Source organism: Anomaloglossus baeobatrachus, chromosome 4 (genome assembly GCF_048569485.1).
Source record: "Anomaloglossus baeobatrachus isolate aAnoBae1 chromosome 4, aAnoBae1.hap1, whole genome shotgun sequence".
Lineage (NCBI taxonomy): Eukaryota > Metazoa > Chordata > Amphibia > Anura > Aromobatidae > Anomaloglossus > Anomaloglossus baeobatrachus.
This window is the reverse complement of record NC_134356.1, coordinates 114,932,365-114,950,712: the sequence shown is the minus strand read 5'-3', so window position 1 is coordinate 114,950,712 and position 18,348 is coordinate 114,932,365. Positions and strand designations below refer to the sequence as shown.

Genomic DNA, 18,348 nt, shown 5'->3' with positions numbered 1-18,348 from the left:
GAAAACAACGGAGTTAGCATTTTTATCTCAAAAACGGAATGAGATAGTGAAAAAAAGTGAATTAAAAAATTGTAGGGCATCATCAATCAAATACGAATTGACACCTTGCATACAGAAATGCTTTGATATGAAACCCATGGCCCCCCCAAAACATTGAATGCTGGTCACGCATATGGCGCTCATTTAACTTTGATGCTCAAAGTGGCCACCGTCAGCTGCAATGTACATCTGGACTCTGGACAGCATACTGTTGTGCAATACGGTAGGTGACACGTTTGCACAAGCATCTGTGATACGTTGTCGTAGGTCCTGCAATGTTGGTGGAGGGGTCGCATACACCTGCTGTTTGATGTGACCTCACAGAAAGAAGTCCAATGGGGTCAGGTCAGGTGAGCGTATAGACCACTCCACGCAGCCACCATACCCAATAACTTGTAGGAAGGTCTCGATGAGGTATCGCTTCAAATCCGCAGCCTTGTGAGTTTTACACATTCTAAGCATAGCATTTCTGTATGCAAGGTATCGATTCATATTGAAGTGATGATGCCCTACAACTTTGTAATTCACTTTTTTTCTCTATCTTGTCCCATTTTCGAGATAAAAATGCTAACTCCGTTGTTTTCCACCAGGTGGCGCAAAAGGTGGTTTCATTGTGTAGCACATGGCTACTTTACTATACCTAGACACCACTTCTATGCCTATAGATACTGCCGTTCTCAAGTTAATGGCGGTGGACAGGATATGGGTGGACACACTGTATACAGCATTCTAACATGCTGTATATAAGAGCCCAGGCCGCTGTGTAAAACATAAACACTTTATATGACTCAGCTAACGATGCGCTGCGGTGGATTCTAGTCAGATGTGCGTCTCCGTTTTCCGGTGACGGCGCCGCCTCTTTCGGTCGTCTTTGTTGTCCTTCTTCTGTAGCCGCGGTGCATGACGCGTCCTGCGTCATCCACACGCCCTGGTATTGAGGTCCTGCACAGGCGCACTTTGATCTGCCCTGAGCAGGCTAGATCAAAGCATTGTAGTGCGCTTGCGCGGGACCGGTGAGTGTGTGTGACGTAGGATGCGTCATGCACACAAGCTTCATAAGGAGGACGAAGATGGCCGAAAGAGGAGGCGCCGGCACCAGAGAACAGAGACATCCATCTGACTAAAATCCACCGCAGCACGACCGTTAGGAGTGTATTATAAAGGTTTTTGGTTTTTTTTTTACACAGCAGCCTTGGCTCTTATATACAGCATGTTAGAATGCTGTATATAAGAGCCCACTGGTGGTGGCCGCAGCTTATAGGCCGAAAAACTGGTGACAAGTTCCTTTTAATTTCCAAAGGATTGAGCCAGTGCTTCACACCCAGGATAGGTGACAAATGTGTGATCAGTAAGAGTCCATTTGCTGGGAACCACACTGATCACAAGAATGGGGGTCTTTTGTCCCTCATTTTAATTAAGCTGTGTTGTCCATATGTGACTGGTGCTCCATTACTGTCTATAGGAGCAGTGCTCATACATGCTTCACAACTCCAATACACTGATAAAAGTATATTAAAGGGGTTTTCCCACAAACAAAGCCTCCTATATACAGTATGAGCCCCCACACATCTTCCTATATACAGTATGAACCCCCACAAAGCTTCCTACATTCAGCATGAGCCCCCACATAGCCCCCATGTACAGTATAAGCCCTCAAACATCACATACAAATATATAAAAAAATAAACTAAAAATACATCTTGCTTTTGTTTCCCCGAATCTATACTTGTTGATGCTGGCGTGTTCCTGGCGGTGCTGGCATCAGCTGATGTTGTCATCGCACAAGTGACGAGAGCTCCTCTGCAGCTGCAGTGCCATTCTGTATTGCTGGCAGCGTAGTTCCAGGAAAGATCCCTGCCCGGAGTTATGTGCTGGGGGAATGGGAGGGAGAGGAGTATGTGTTGCCTCACAAAACATGGATACCATGTTTGGCATAGGTGGTCTCTTTGACTGGAGACTGCCCTTCCCGTGGTTGTTCCTTCCCGGTGAAAGACCTGGCTAGTTTCCTGCCAGCGTTGAGAAACATGTGATGGTGTCTCCGCAGGCTTTCTTGTTTTGAATGTTTCCCAGAGGGCATTGCTCTAGAATCACTGCATTGAGAAACACATAATGGTGTCTCCATGGTGTTGGATGTTGATCTCCCTAAGGTCAACCATCCTTGCTTATGTAGACTACTACAATATGTGCAGCACAACTTTTTTCACTTTGGCAATGGTATGAAATCAGGTGCAGAATCTGCATGTGGATTTTAAAGGGAACTCTTTCGGCCATCTTCGTCCTCTTTCTGAAGCTTGGGTGCATGATGCGGCTGCGTCATACACACTCGCCAGTCCTGCGCAGGCGCACTTCAATACTTTGATCTGCCCTGCTCAGGACAGATCAAAGTGCGCCTGCTCAGGACCTGAATGCCAGCGAGTGAGTATGACATCGGACCCATCATGCACCGCGGCTAGAAAAGAAGGAGCACAAAGATGGACAAAAGAGGCGGCGCCGTCACCGGACAACGGAAACACCCATAAGGCCCACCGCGTGACCGTTAGGTAAGTATTATAAAGGTTTTTTATGTTATACCCCCAGCCTGGGCTCTTACAGTTAGGTCCAGAAATATTTGGACAGTGACACAAGTTTTGTTATTTTAGCTGTTTACAAAAAGATGTTCAGAAATACAATTATATATATAATATGGGCTGAAAGTGCACACTCCCAGCTGCAATATGAGAGTTTTCACATCCAAATCGGAGAAAGGGTTTAGGAATCATAGCTCTGTAATGCATAGCCTCCTCTTTTTCAAGGGACCAAAAGTAATTGGACAAGGGACTCTAAGGGCTGCAATTAACTTTGAAGGCATCTCCCTCGTTAACCTGTAATCAATGAAGTAGTTAAAAGGTCTGGGGTTGATTACAGGTGTGTGGTTTTGCATTTGGAAGCTGTTGCTGTGACCAGACAACATGCGGTCTAAGGAACTCTCAATTGAGGTGAAGCAGAACATCCTGAGGCTGAAAAAAAAGAAAAAATCCATCAGAGAGATAGCAAACATGCTTGGAGTAGCAAAATCAACAGTCGGGTACATTCTGAGAAAAAAGGAATTGACTGGTGAGCTTGGGAACTCAAAAAGGCCTGGGCGTCCACGGATGACAACAGTGGTAGATGATCGCCGCATACTTTCTTTGGTGAAGAAGTACCCGTTCACAACATCAACTGAAGTCCAGAACACTCTCAGTGAAGTAGGTGTATCTGTCTCTAAGTCAACAGTAAAGAGAAGACTCCATGAAAGTAAATACAAAGGGTTCACATCTAGATGCAAACCATTCATCAATTCCAAAAATAGACAGGCCAGAGTTAAATTTGCTGAAAAACACCTCATGAAGCCAGCTCAGTTCTGGAAAAGTATTCTATGGACAGATGAGACAAAGATCAACCTGTACCAGAATGATGGGAAGAAAAAAGTTTGGAGAAGAAAGGGAACGGCACATGATTCAAGGCACACCACATCCTCTGTAAAACATGGTGGAGGCAACGTGATGGCATGGGCATGCATGGCTTTCAATGGCACTGGGTCACTTGTGTTTATTGATGACATAACAGCAGACAAGAGTATCCGGATGAATTCTGAAGTGTACCGGGATATACTTTCAGCCCAGATTCAGCCAAATGCCGCAAAGTTGATCGGACGGCGCTTCATAGTACAGATGGACAATGACCCCAAACATACAGCCAAAGCTACCCAGGAGTTCATGAGTGCAAAAAAGTGGAACATTCTGCAATGGCCAAGTCAATCACCAGATCTTAACCCAATTGAGCATGCATTTCACTTGCTCAAATCCAGACTTAAGACGGAAAGACCCACAAACAAGCAAGACCTGAAGGCTGCGGCTGTAAAGGCCTGGCAAAGCATTAAGAAGGAGGAAACCCAGCGTTTGGTGATGTCCATGGGTTCCAGACTTAAGGTAGTGATTGCCTCCAAAGGATTCGCAACAAAATATTGAAATTAAAAATATATTGTTTGGGTTTGGTTTATTTGTCCAATTACTTTTGACCTCCTAAAATGTGGAGTGTTTGTAAAGAAATGTGTACAATTCCTACAATTTCTATCAGATATTTTTGTTCAAACCTTCAAATTAAACGTTACAATCTGCACTTGAATTCTGTTGTAGAGGTTTCATTTCAAATCCAATGTGGTGGCATGCAGAGCCCAACTCGCGAAAATTGTGTCACTGTCCAAATATTTCTGGACCTAACTGTATATACAGAATGTTAGAATGCTGTATATAAGAGCCCGGTGGTGGTGGCCGCAGCTTATAGGCCAAAAAAGTGGTGACAGGTTCCCTTTAAAGTGGATTTCAACAAATTGGTGCAAAAAATAAACCGCAGTAATAACTGAGCCATAAGCAGACGCCATGAGCGGAGTGACCCATGACTCAGCTTTGGAGGGCAAGCAAAGGGTTAAAGCAGAGAAAACTGGTCAGTGCTAAGGGTCAAGCATTTAAGGGGAGGTAGTTTAGAGGAGTGTGGTCAGGAGATTTATAGGGCAATATATAAGGTCAGGAAGAAGGGGTGGCCTGCATTTGTGGCGCCCTGGGCAAGCCAGGACGTCACAAGCACTACACCAACACACCCCACACTCCCGGTCAGGCACACTTAAGTCAGACAAAAACCCTTGTTGCCTCCCTTCAGGGGCTGATGTCCACACCTGGGGGTGGGCCAGGCGGTTGGTCCCACCCACCGAGGAGTTCACAGTCCTGGAGGCGGGAAAAGAGAGCAGATAGTTGGCAGTGGAGTTGAGAGTTGGAGGTGAAAGTGTAAGGAAGTGAAGTGGTAAAGGAGCAGACAGAAAGTGGTCCGGGTGTGTGGCCCGGACGGAACAGCAAGTTTGGCAGACGGTGGTGACCGTCTGCAGGAGAGGCCTATTGGCGCTAGCCATAAGGACCGTGGAAGGGCGGTGGCCCGGCGGTACCGGACCGGTACGCAAAGAGAAGCCAGCACCATCCGGCAGGGGCTTACGGACCCCAGCAAGGCTAGGAGTCGCCGTGCAATTTGTCAAATCCGTTAGCGAAGGGAACCTCCTGGGTTTCCCAGCAGCCAAGTCCCGACAGAAGGCAACAGTCCAACCGTTAGAGGGAAACACAGTCACCGCCAAGGCTAAAGTTCCCAGGGCCAGAGCCTGTGGGCAAAAGGGGCTCCTTCAGCAACCATTCAAGCTGGGGAGCGGGTTACCGGTGGGAACCCATTGGAACCGTCTACACTACACAGGTGCAGGGAAAGGCAGTCACCATCAACCTGCCGGGAGGAGAAAGACCGCAGCCGTCTGTGGGACCCATCCATCCAGCCCTTTGTTTTACCGGAGACTTTGTGTACATCATTGGCTGAGTGAGTACCACCGTGCCGTGAGGCACAGCGCTGCCCCCGCGACCCTGCACCTCGCCAGGCCCCGTAACCCGCCTGCCATCCATCCCTACCCCCTCACCGGCCCCGAGACAACCAACCCCCTACCCACGGAGGGGAGAACTAACATCCAGGCTGCTCCCTGTCATCGCTCCCGGGATCCCCGTCCAGAGCAGCGGTGGTGTCACCAATCTCACCACAACCGTGGGTGGCGTCACGGACAATATCAAATCCCCACAATCAATTCCCCCTTTTCCCTCACGGGCGAGGAACGCCGCTCGAGTCCCCGGGATCCGGCCCACCGCTCGAGCCACCACCGAGCAGCAGCAGCCGGACCCGAGCAGTGGGAGAGCGCAGCTTCCCCTCCTCCGCCTGCGACACATTCAGCACCGAGGAATGTTTGTTATAATAAAGGCCGATTTGGCCATAATTAATCCAAAAATGGTTGTCTGTTGTTTGAAGAGGGGGATCCAGATATCGGGTGGTCGTGGACTCGAAGAGGGTGTAGTTTGAGGTGCTAGGTGAAGCCTCTACAATACTGCAGTCAAGTCCCACAAAGCTCCAGCAAAAATGTTGCAGTCTTTTTTGTTGCAATTTTGTAATGATCTCATATTGTTCCTTCATATTCAGCTTCGGTGTGGTGCTTTCTAAAGATAGAAATATTAATGGTTTAATAATTTACATGTTTAGGTTCAACAAAGAACCAGATGATTGTGTGGAAGTACCATAACTCAGGTTGTGTCACCATTCTGAAGGCCAAGCATCCCCTGGAATGTCTCTCATACAGTAAGTAACAGGGATCCCAGCTGACGTCTGTGTGGTAACAATAGTAATGACATTTGTCCATAAACTTCAGTCTTCACATGCCCCAGTACATGGATCCATTCCGCCACATCTGGAAGAAGCAGACATAGCTGCAGTTCACTTGATTTTCCATGTTTTGTATGTCACGTGGTGGGACTCTGCTTATCTGACTTGTCTCTGTAGGATTGATTCTGATGGAACATGCTACATTTTTCGACTCATTAATTGTACTTCTGACTATTGTAGGGGCTGTGTGCTATTCATGTGAAGCCCTTAGTGCACATGAATGGTAGATGGACCAGAACATGGACATGTGAATAAGTCTGGAGACAGCAGGAGCTTTGCACCTTGACTCGTCCACTATTTTTATTTTACATTTGGATTTTTTGTTTCCAGAAAAAAACCCCAAGTAGGGTGGTGTTGAAAGAAAACAAAACAGCAATTCTGTAGTATTATTTTTTGTTTTTTTAAGATGTTAGTATGCAAAATTTGGATCAAGAAAGTCCCGGGAATATTGTAGTTTAACAAGATAAACAAAATATTCCCAATATTAAACAATTTTATTACAGTAAAATCCACACCATTGTGTAAAACAGAACCATGACCTAGTGGTCAAATACATATAAAATGTCAGAGACAAATACAGTTAACAAAGTGGCAGTGGTTCACAGTTATCACTTTTGAGCATAGGACTTAACTTGTGGGCTGTAATTAATTATACGCCAGAGATTTGATTCATGACAGTCCATACAGTCCAGATAATGATATGTTATTGCTCTTCAGGTGTCCTTATAATAGGAGTAAACCATCAGCCTTCATACAATTCCACCTCAGTAACTCCACCTCGACGCGTTTCCCCACACAGTGAGTGTGGTTCATCAGGAGGCTATGAGGCAAATACACCATATCAACATGGAGATACAAATAAAGTGCATAGTTTGAGAACATTATCACAGTGGCATGAGAAGGATAGAATAAGAAACAGATATACAAAAAGTACTTGCCCAGAATGATATGAAAAATCAGGTGTGCAGGTCCATGGCGTCAGGAACAGGATCAGCGTGGTGCAGTTGATACTATGCGGATGACCACCACAGTCCAAGTGATCGCCATGGATCTGCACTACCATCTGTGGTATATATATACCATACATCATTCAATACACCTGGAGGCAAATCGGGCGTGTGCTCACAGAGCACCCAGTGCGCATGCCTGATACAGCGCGCGCCTACCGCGCGCTCCCGATGGAGGCCTATGAGGGTCAAATCACCCACCGGCCGTTTCCATCGGCACACTATGGGTTCCTGACTGCGCATGCCCCGTATCGCGCGCGCACCTCGCACGCGTCACACGGGAGCATGCACGTCAGACCCACTCATCTACAGGAAAAAGCCACCGCGCATGCGCACGGTCTCCATAGCAGCAGCGCCAGGCGTCATCAGAAATGACGATCACATGACCTGCTAAAGAAGAACATAGGTGCGCATGCGCGGTGCCCTTAATTTTAACCTTAGATGGATCTTGCAGCCACTGATACTATCGCTAAAACGGTGGCGCAGAATGGCTAATTTAAGCACCACCGAAAGATACCATCCTACTTAACAAAAAATATGATATATAGATAATGCAGTCTTTGATTAGACATCATACAGTATTAAACCAAATACATATCTCATATCGCATAATACAATATAGAAAATGCAATATTTAATTAGATTAGATATCGTACAGCATTACAGTATTATGACAGAAAGCGCAACATAGATACCCACTATACACATTCCATATTCACCACAGGGATCCCTAGGGCAAGCACATAGCAGAAATCATTTTAATGATAATCATATCCATCAATATAGATACATCCCCCTAACATAAGAGGGTACTCTTCCAGAATAGGGCATAGTGGAATTTTTTAAAAACAGTATAAACCCTGTCTATACTAAGTGGGGAGGAAGCAATTAAACGAAAGCTGTTCATTAAGCCCCCTTGGTGTAAGGGAGCCCACTCTAAATATCCATGCTGACTCCTTCTGTAGAAGAAGTCTGTCAAAGTCTCCACCTCTGGGACTAGGCTTTACTAGCTCTATCACAGAAAAACGAATATGAGCAACATCACCACAGTGGACCGTGTTAATGTGGCGAGAGATTGGTGTATCGCGTTTATTCCGAATATCGGACAGATGTTCCCCCACCCTCCTCCGGAGTTCTCTCAGTGTCTTGCCAACGTAGTCCATAGGACACGTGCAAGACGCTCTATAGACAACTCCGGAGGTCTTACAATTACTAAAGTCGCGCAGGTAAAAGGTTTTACCGGTGGCCGCACTCTTAAACCCTTTGCATTGTTCCATTGACCCACAATACTTGCAATTACCACACCGGAACATGCCAGTAATTTTTCTATCCAACCAAGTTCCTCTTGGTCTTGGTGCCTGGTACATACTATGAGACAGTCTATCGCCTAGAGACTGTCCCCGCCTATATGTAATACATGGTAATTTAGAGATATGTTTGGACAGGTCGGGGTCGGCCCTCAAAATTCCCCAATGTTTTTTAATTACCGAAAATACTCTATCTGATTGTGTGTCAAAAGTACCAATAATACGTGTGATATTCAAGTTATCATCACGTATCCTAGGTGTCATGAGCGAGTGTCTATTGGTACTTTGGGCATATGCATAAGACTGCTGTAAAATGCGTCTAGGGTAGCCACGTTCTAAAAACCGATCGAATAGATCCGCTGCCTGTTTTTCAAAATCATCCTCTCTGGAGCAATTCCTGCGAATTCGCAGGAATTGCCCCTTTGGGATCCCTCTTTTAAGAGGAAGAGGATGATGGCTATCCCATTTTAAGAGAGAGTTGGTTGCAGTGGGCTTCCGATGTGTAAGGGTCTGGATCTTGCCCTTCCCATCTTTAACTATTACTAGATCCAAAAAGGTAATGGAATTAAGATCACATGTATGGGTAAATCTAAGCCCTAAGGAGTTGTTATTAAGATCCCGAACAAATTGCTCAAACTCAAAAATGGACCCTGACCAGAGGATGAGGATGTCGTCAATGTATCGGACCCAAAGTCCGATACATTGATGAGATTCCCCATCCTCCCCCCCAAATACCACCGTTTCCTCCCACCAACCCAGGAATAAATTAGCATAACTGGGGGCACAAGGGCTCCCCATAGCTGTACCCCTGAGCTGGTGGAAGTACTTGGTGTCAAATAAAAAATAATTGTGATGTAGTGTAAAGGACAGTAATTCTTCAATGAAATCACTGTGCCTCACACATTCAACGGCTCTGGTTCTTAGAAAATAATTCACTGCCTGTATACCTAGTCTATGGGGGATCGAGCTATAGAGTGCCTCAACATCGATGGAGGCCAGGATGGTATCTGGGCTAACACTCACATCCTCCAGGATTTGTAGTAGATGGGGAGTGTCCCGAACATAAGACGGGAGGGAGGTAACAAATGGACGTAGGACTTTGTCCACATAGATGCCAACATTTTGGGATAAGGAATTTATCCCTGCCACAATAGGCCTACCCCTAAGTGGCTCTAGGCCCTTGTGCACCTTAGGGAGTGCGTAAAAAACCGGGATCACCGGACACTGTGGTACTAGAAACTCATATTCGCTATCTGAGACCAAGCCAGAAGCCCTAGCTTTTCCCAGAATTGGAAGGAGGATATCAACATAGGTCTTTGTTGGGTCACCAGGTAACCTCTCATATGTCCCCCTATCCTTCAACAGAGAATAACACATGTCAAGGTATTTAGAGTGACTTAAGACAACAAGATTCCCGCCCTTATCGGACTTTTTTATAATCAAACCATCATTCTTCGATAGCTGATCAAGTGCCAGGGACTCCCCTTCTGTGAGATTAGAGTACAGACCAGGGGATGATTGAGGGATTTTCAACAGGTCCTCCTGCACAAGTTTGAGAAAAATGTCAACACTAGTGCAGTTATTGACCGGTGGAGATTTCTTACTCGGTCTCTTCAGACATGTGAATGGACCATCTCCCCTTCCCTTAGCATTATCCTTGAGGAGATCAGTGAGGGACTGGAAGCACTCAAAGTCCTCCTCCTGAATGCCCAAAGTCCTACACTGATCCCGTGTATTATATTCAAAGAAAAGCTTCCACTTCAGCTTTCTCCCAAATAGCTCCAGGTCTTTAACCCAGCTGAAGCAGTCAAAGCGGTTTGAGGGAATAAATCCCAAGCCCTTAGACAAAACCGCATAATCATTATTGGTGAGGGGGACGTCTGAGAGATTTATAATCCTCCCCTGGCCTGATGCGCTCTTGTACGTGGGTAGTAGCCTCCCAGATGTCTCTGCTCCAAAAAAGAACCAGATGAACCAGAAGGACCATGCGGTAACCCATGGTAACCAAAATGTCCACCCCTCCTCTTTTTTGATTTTCTTGGAGCTGGCCATAGATTTAGAGGTCGACTCCCTGTCTCCGGGGGGTTAGTACTCGTCCTTGATCTTTCCGAGTCAGATGCCTCAAGATCAGAAGATGATACTGACGATGGTTGTCTAGTGGAGGTTGGAACACCTTGTCCTCCTTAAATTCTGCTAGATCCCTAATAAATTGAGAATGTTTCCGCTCTTTCAAATTATTTTGGAATCTTTCTATAGAAGTTTGTAATAGTCCTTCTCTTCTAATGAAGTCAGGATCGTTTTTAAGGCGTAAGATGTTATCAATACTTGTGTTGAGATAATGGTCGATTCTGCAAATAATTTTTTCTCCTCCTCTAAAAGGAGGTTCATTAGCCTTAGGGAGGAAGCTATAGATTCCTTCCGCCACAGGGTTAAGAAATTCTCAGAGGCAGTCCTCGGGGAAGGATGGATGTTGATCCTTAATCCCCTAGGGACAATCTGGTGCTTAAGGTAGTTCTCCAAACCCTTTATTTCCCACCAGGATCGTATATTATTTTTATAGTTAGCAAATAATTCTTTAAATGAATCTTTAAGATTTGAACCTGTATTCCCTACAGAAAATTCATTAGTTGAGAATACTTGGTTCGCTTCCTCAGCCCAAGGTGCCGTATTAACAGGTCCTGACAAAAAACCTGCCATACTCTGGAATATATTAGTATGCAAAATTTGGATCAAGAAAGTCCCGGGAATATTGTAGTTTAACAAGATAAACAAAATATTCCCAATATTAAACAATTTTATTACAGTAAAATCCACACCATTGTGTAAAACAGAACCATGACCTAGTGGTCAAATACATATAAAATGTCAGAGACAAATACAGTTAACAAAGTGGCAGTGGTTCACAGTTATCACTTTTGAGCATAGGACTTAACTTGTGGGCTGTAATTAATTATACGCCAGAGATTTGATTCATGACAGTCCATACAGTCCAGATAATGATATGTTATTGCTCTTCAGGTGTCCTTATAATAGGAGTAAACCATCAGCCTTCATACAATTCCACCTCAGTAACTCCACCTCGACGCGTTTCCCCACACAGTGAGTGTGGTTCATCAGGAGGCTATGAGGCAAATACACCATATCAACATGGAGATACAAATAAAGTGCATAGTTTGAGAACATTATCACAGTGGCATGAGAAGGATAGAATAAGAAACAGATATACAAAAAGTACTTGCCCAGAATGATATGAAAAATCAGGTGTGCAGGGGGATGTATCTATATTGATGGATATGATTATCATTAAAATGATTTCTGCTATGTGCTTGCCCTAGGGATCCCTGTGGTGAATATGGAATGTGTATAGTGGGTATCTATGTTGCGCTTTCTGTCATAATACTGTAATGCTGTACGAAATCTAATCTAATTAAATATTGCATTTTCTATATTGTATTATGCGATATGAGATATGTATTTGGTTTAATACTGTATGATGTCTAATCAAAGACTGCATTATCTATATATCATATTTTTTGTTAAGTAGGATGGTATCTTTCGGTGGTGCTTAAATTAGCCATTCTGCGCCACCGTTTTAGCGATAGTATCAGTGGCTGCAAGATCCATCTAAGGTTAAAATTAAGGGCACCGCGCATGCGCACCTATGTTCTTCTTTAGCAGGTCATGTGATCGTCATTTCTGATGACGCCTGGCGCTGCTGCTATGGAGACCGTGCGCATGCGCGGTGGCTTTTTCCTGTAGATGAGTGGGTCTGACGTGCATGCTCCCGTGTGACGCGTGCGAGGTGCATTTGCCTCATAGCCTCCTGATGAACCACACTCACTGTGTGGGGAAACGCGTCGAGGTGGAGTTACTGAGGTGGAATTGTATGAAGGCTGATGGTTTACTCCTATTATAAGGACACCTGAAGAGCAATAACATATCATTATCTGGACTGTATGGACTGTCATGAATCAAATCTCTGGCGTATAATTAATTACAGCCCACAAGTTAAGTCCTATGCTCAAAAGTGATAACTGTGAACCACTGCCACTTTGTTAACTGTATTTGTCTCTGACATTTTATATGTATTTGACCACTAGGTCATGGTTCTGTTTTACACAATGGTGTGGATTTTACTGTAATAAAATTGTTTAATATTGGGAATATTTTGTTTATCTTTTTTAAGATGTTCACATAAAAATGAAATGCCAACTTTGTTCAACAGATCAGTATAGTTTTAGTGATGCCAAATTTATATATTATTTATGCTTTATTATTTCAATAAATAATTGGTTTGTCTCACCAGTCTAAAGGGGGCTTTATACGCAGCGACATCGCTAACGACGTGAAAGCACCTGCCCCCGTCGTTTGTGCGTCTCGGGCAAATCACTGCCCGTGGCGCAAAATATCGCTAGCACCCATCACACGAAATTACCATCCTAACGACGTTGCTGTGGCCGGCGAACTGCCTCTTTTTAAGGGAGCGGTTCGTGTGGCGTCACAGCGACGTCACACAGCAAGCGGGCAATTGAAGCGGAGGGGCGGATAGTAGCCGCAGGAAAGTTATGCCCACCTCGTTGCCGGAGGACGCAGGTACGGTGTTGTTCGTCGTTCCTGGGGTGTCACACATAGTGATGTGTGCTGCCTCAGGAACGACGAACAACCTGCGTCCAGCACCATCAACGAAATTTGGGATTGGGTGTCAACAATCCACGATTAGGTGAGTATTTTTGATCATTAGCGGTCGCTCGTACGTGTCACATGCAACAACGTCGCTAACTAGGCCGGATGTGCGTCACAAATTCCGTGACCCCAACGACATCTAGTTAGCAATGTCGTTGCGTGTAAAGCCCCCTTAAGAGCTATAACATTCTTATTTTTCAAGAGATGTATTGCCAAGCTGTAGTTTATATTGGTACCATTTTGGGATACATACGACTTACCAATATTTTTTTTTTTTTTTTTTTACAGGCAAAATGACCAAAAGCGTCAATTATGGATTTTTTTTTCTTCATTTTACTGTTCACTGTATGAGATAATTATTATCACATTTTGCTAGATAAGATAATTATACATGCAGTGAATATGTAATTTTTTTTAATTAGATGTGGTTATGCACTGTTTATAGGGGAACAAAGGGAGTGATGTGACATTTTTACAGGAGGGTTTTCCTGTGAAAAATAGTTATTTACAATATCTGGTAATCACCCTAGGCTCACTTATACAATACACTGCAATACTATAGTTGCGCAGTCTATTGTAAAACTAAAGACTTCTCAGACTGGGCTCTAAGTGTACTGGCTTTTTCATTGTTGCATTTAAAAAGCCATGAGTTTTAATACTTCTCTTGATGTAACTATTATTATTTTTTTTTTTTAATCAAGTAGTTTTTATTGATTTTTAAACATAAAGTATACTCGAACAAATATACATTTTACCAGATTATAATTTAGCATTAAGTAACTAAACATAAAAAAAAACCGACTACCCCCCCACACCCACCCCACCTTATTCAAATATTATATTATTATTAATATTATAACACATGAGGCATAAAGCAGGCAAAAAAAGAAAGAAAACACCAAACAACATAGTACAAGTCATATGATATTCTGAGCTCAGATAAGCATAACTATATTCGCACTGACACATCCACATCTAATGATCTTGAGCTTCTTCACATTAACACCTTAACTGTTTAACCATTGGCACCAGATCTTGTCTGCATACTCATATCTACCTCTTTTCTGGTATATCCCCTGTTCAGTGTGAATCAAGTTGGTTATTTGTTTTACATACTCTCTACGGGATGGAGGTTCGTCCCCCATTCAGTATTTTGCTATCAGCTTTCGTGCAGCAAACAGCAATGGCGCAACTGCAAGCTTCCCCGTCTCTTGTAACAACACTTCTTCCATTGAGCCCAGAACACATACTATTGACTCTTTCGTAACTCTGCAACAGTAGAACCCTTCAATCATGTTGCTCACCACCGTCCAGAAGGCATACAACTGCGGGCGAGACCATAGCTTATGTAGGATCCCAGCACCTTCAGTATTGCATCTTGGACAGTTAGTCAGGTCTCAACACTGCCTTCAACATTCTACGGGGTAATTTATACGCTCTATGTATGATCTTCAATTGTGACAGTCAATTTGGCTCACTTATCGATAACTTAGTAATATACTCCAGTTTAGCCTGCCATTAATCTTCTGATATAAGCCCTAGTTCATGTGTCCATTTCTCCTTAGCAGTTATGGGGAACCCATCCAAGAACATAAATAGTAGGTCATTATACAGACAAGATATCACCCCCTTGTATTTCCCATTAAACACAAAAATTCCAGAACTACATTTTTTGAATCTGAATGTTACTCATCTTAGGTTGGGCTGCAACTGTGTGTTTGGTTTGTAAGTATTGATATGTGCATGGACCCTTCACTGGAAATTGCACTGTAAAGTCCTCTCGTGATTTGAGAGGACCATCTTGCTGAAGCAATTGATAAAGATTCTGTACATGAGCTGCCATCCCATTCTCCAATCTTTTCAGGTGCGCAAATTCCTGAAACCTCATATTATCCCAAATTGGAGTATAATTTGTTAAATGTTCCACATCTAATGCATTTAATTGTAATCCATATTTTATGTATAAGATTAACTCGGGGTATTTAGAGGCCACTATCCCAAACCTGTAGAATTCAAGACTATCAATTATTGGACCTATCACCACTACACGCTGTATGGGTATGTGCGCATGTTGCGTCGTGTCCATGCTGCAAATTCTGCACCTATTTGGCAGCACATGTGCGCTTCAAATCGCTGCAGAAACACTGCTTAATGGATGCAGTGTGTCTGCAGAATAGATGCCAAATTTATGCGCTCGGGATGCTGCCTCTCCCATAGACAGAGTGGGAGCTGCATCAAAAGCGCACAAAAGAAGTGACATGTTGCTTTTTTTGAACGCAGAAATGTTGTCAAATTTTTGACTCTCAAAACACTGCGTTAAATAAAGCATCGTGCGCACGGATTATGCACAATCTTCATAGATTATGCAGGGGACGCAGGACGCATGCGCTTACGCTGCAGTGCTATACGCAGCGCAAATGCATAAAATCACACAACGTGCTGTGAGGTATCAACCGGCTGTATTACAAAGGGCCGGTATGTTTTGCAGAAGCGTGGGTGCTCTGCAATGTGAAGCTGGCTGGGACCTGTGGTTCCACAGGATTGCATTCATGCAGAGCCATGGAAGGGTGTGTGATGCTGATTACACACTCCTTACCACCTGTGGGTGTGGCTCCAGGGGTTAAAGCAATCCTGTCTCTGAACCTGGGAGAAGTGTGTCTAGGGCAGTCTAGAGAGAGGCTGGCTCTAGATGTCCAGTGTGTGGACTGGAAACAAGCGAGAGCAGAGCCAGGAGCTTTGGGTGTATCAGCCTGCATGGAGGCTGATCACAAGGCTCTGATATTGAGTCTGAGGTGAGTGCAGCCAGGCCAGGGCTGTAGGGCCGAATCTCTCCAGGAGGAGAGACAGACAGGGGTCTGCAGAGGGCCCTGGGGGCTGGAAGGAACCTTGGCTAGAGTTGTACGCTGGCAGGAGCCAGAGAGTGGGGAAGTTGCTAAACTTCCATTATGCACTTATTGTTTATGTTTGAGGGCAGTTTATGCTGTGTTTTTAATAAACTGCCAGAAATTCTATGGAGAGACTGTGTACGTGTGTTGCTGAAGCTACCTCACACCGCTGCAAGCGAGTGAAACCCCCACGTTGCAGGGCGCAACGTTACATATGGTGTCTCGAATGCGGGCATGCGGGCTGGTTGCTAGAGGCAACGCAGCCTGGTTGCTAGGGGCAACGGCCTAGGACATATTCCTGTGGATACGGACTGCTTGCGGTGGGTCGGCGGGTCCACGAAAATTTTTTGAAGCGGTTTGCGGTGGATCGGCGGGTCCACGAAAATTGTCTGCGCACTCAAGCAGCTGGCGGTGGATCGGCGGGTCCACGAACAGGGACAGCGCTCTCAAGCACCTGGTGGTGAATCAGCCGGTCGTTGGGGACCCGTGCTGCAGTGGCGAGAGTCCAGCGACTGGAGGTTCCAGGCCAGCTGGAATTGCAAGGCCCTGCTTGGTGAGCAGTGATACACCACAGGCTGGAGATCCTGGTTGTACGGGCGGTACAACCCGGAAAGGTTAGTGGTTCTCTAACCCCCCCCTGTCTTTGACCACCGGGTATTACCCATTGGAGCGCCCCTCCTGTGCCTCTTTTTCATTACAGCATGGAGGAGCTCCTGAACCAGCTGCTGCAGAGCCAGCAGCACCAACAGCATGTGCCTGGAGGTCCAGTGACAGCAGTGGGGGCTAAAAGCCAAAAAGAGGGAATGGTCCCTGCGGACGTTGTGGAGGAGCTGTACCAGTTCCTGGTCCAGGGACAGCAGGAGCTGTCGGTGTGTAGCGATGTCACAGCCATGGACCAGTTTGAGCGTTCCCTTCAGGGGCCAGTATGGACACTGGGTGCCCAGGGAGACAAGGGCAAACGGTGTGAACTGGGGGCTAAGGACATTGCATGGAAACCGCAAAAGGGGGTGGAGTCCCAGAAGGGAATAGTTGCCCATAAGGGGGTGGTTGCCCATAAGGGGGTGGTTGCCCATAAAGGGGTGGAGTCCCATAAAGGGGTGGTTGCCCATAAGGGGGTGGAGTCCCATAAAGGGGTGGTCCCCCAAAAGGGTGCGGAGCATCCCAAATCCAAGGGTGAAGTGGCACAGATGGACTGTAGCCAGGGACAACAGTGTTCATGCCACAAGTGTCCTGTTTGCAATATAGACCACCCATTCGACGAGAAGCCACGTCTGTGTTCCGTGGAAGTGGATGGGGAATCCGTAACAGGGGTCGTAGACTCAAGGAGCTTGGTGACCCTGGTGAGGGCCACTTCTGATGTCAACTTGATTCCTGGAAGGAAGATCCACGTCGGCTGCACCCACAATAATGAGACAGAATACCCGGTATCCAGCGTGGTCATTAAGACAGCCTGGGACAGTGGTTCTCAGGATGTTGGAGTAGTCTCAGATTTACTGCACCCAATTATTATAGGTTGGGACTCTAAATTATTTGTGCACTTGTGGAAGCAGGGGGACGTATACGGTTGCTTGTGTAAGAGCCGGAACAGCCCAAAGGAAACCCCACCACATTGGGAGGTGAAAAGGGGTCCTTGTTGTGCAGTTATGTGTGGTAAGGAGGAGATGGCACCTCCTAAAATTGACTGTCCTAAGTTAGGGGTGACCAAAGAAAATGATGGACGGACCCAACTTAGTGACATAAGGACTAAGGGAATAACTGATAGTGTGACCGTTAAAGACGGGGTAGCTCCAGAAAGGGAGGCAGATATCTGGTTAAGTGGGGACATGATAGTCCAGGATACCAGGGGGAGTGATGATGACTCCAGTAAAGACAATGACTCTAGTAAGGTGACAAACGAGTACAGTGTGGTACAGATGGGCGAGAAGGGCAAAACTTCCTCCCGACGCCGAAGACGTAATAAGCGCCGAGAGGGGGCACAGTGTAGGCCGTCTGAGGGTGCAGAGAAAGTGACATGCCTGGTTAATGAAGACATGGTGCTAATAACACCTGCTACGGTGGAGTCAGACGGTGATATCCTACAAAAGACTGAGGAATCAGAGATTGAACTGACACATTGTGACGACAGAAATCAGCGGGCTGCAAGTGCAGAGAAGGAGCCAACCAAGGACGTAATGG

At 45.4% G+C, this 18,348-nt stretch overlaps 1 protein-coding gene across 1 annotated transcript in view; it reads left to right on the top strand.

Moving 5' to 3' along the window:
• The window catches only part of LOC142302328 (uncharacterized), a 213,082-nt gene that overhangs the window by 152,129 nt on the left and 42,605 nt on the right, over positions 1-18,348 (top strand). The window contains exon 8 of the mRNA XM_075343390.1: positions 6,112-6,207. Within this exon, the coding sequence (XP_075199505.1) occupies positions 6,112-6,207 (96 nt within the window). The remainder of the gene's footprint in view (positions 1-6,111; positions 6,208-18,348) is intronic.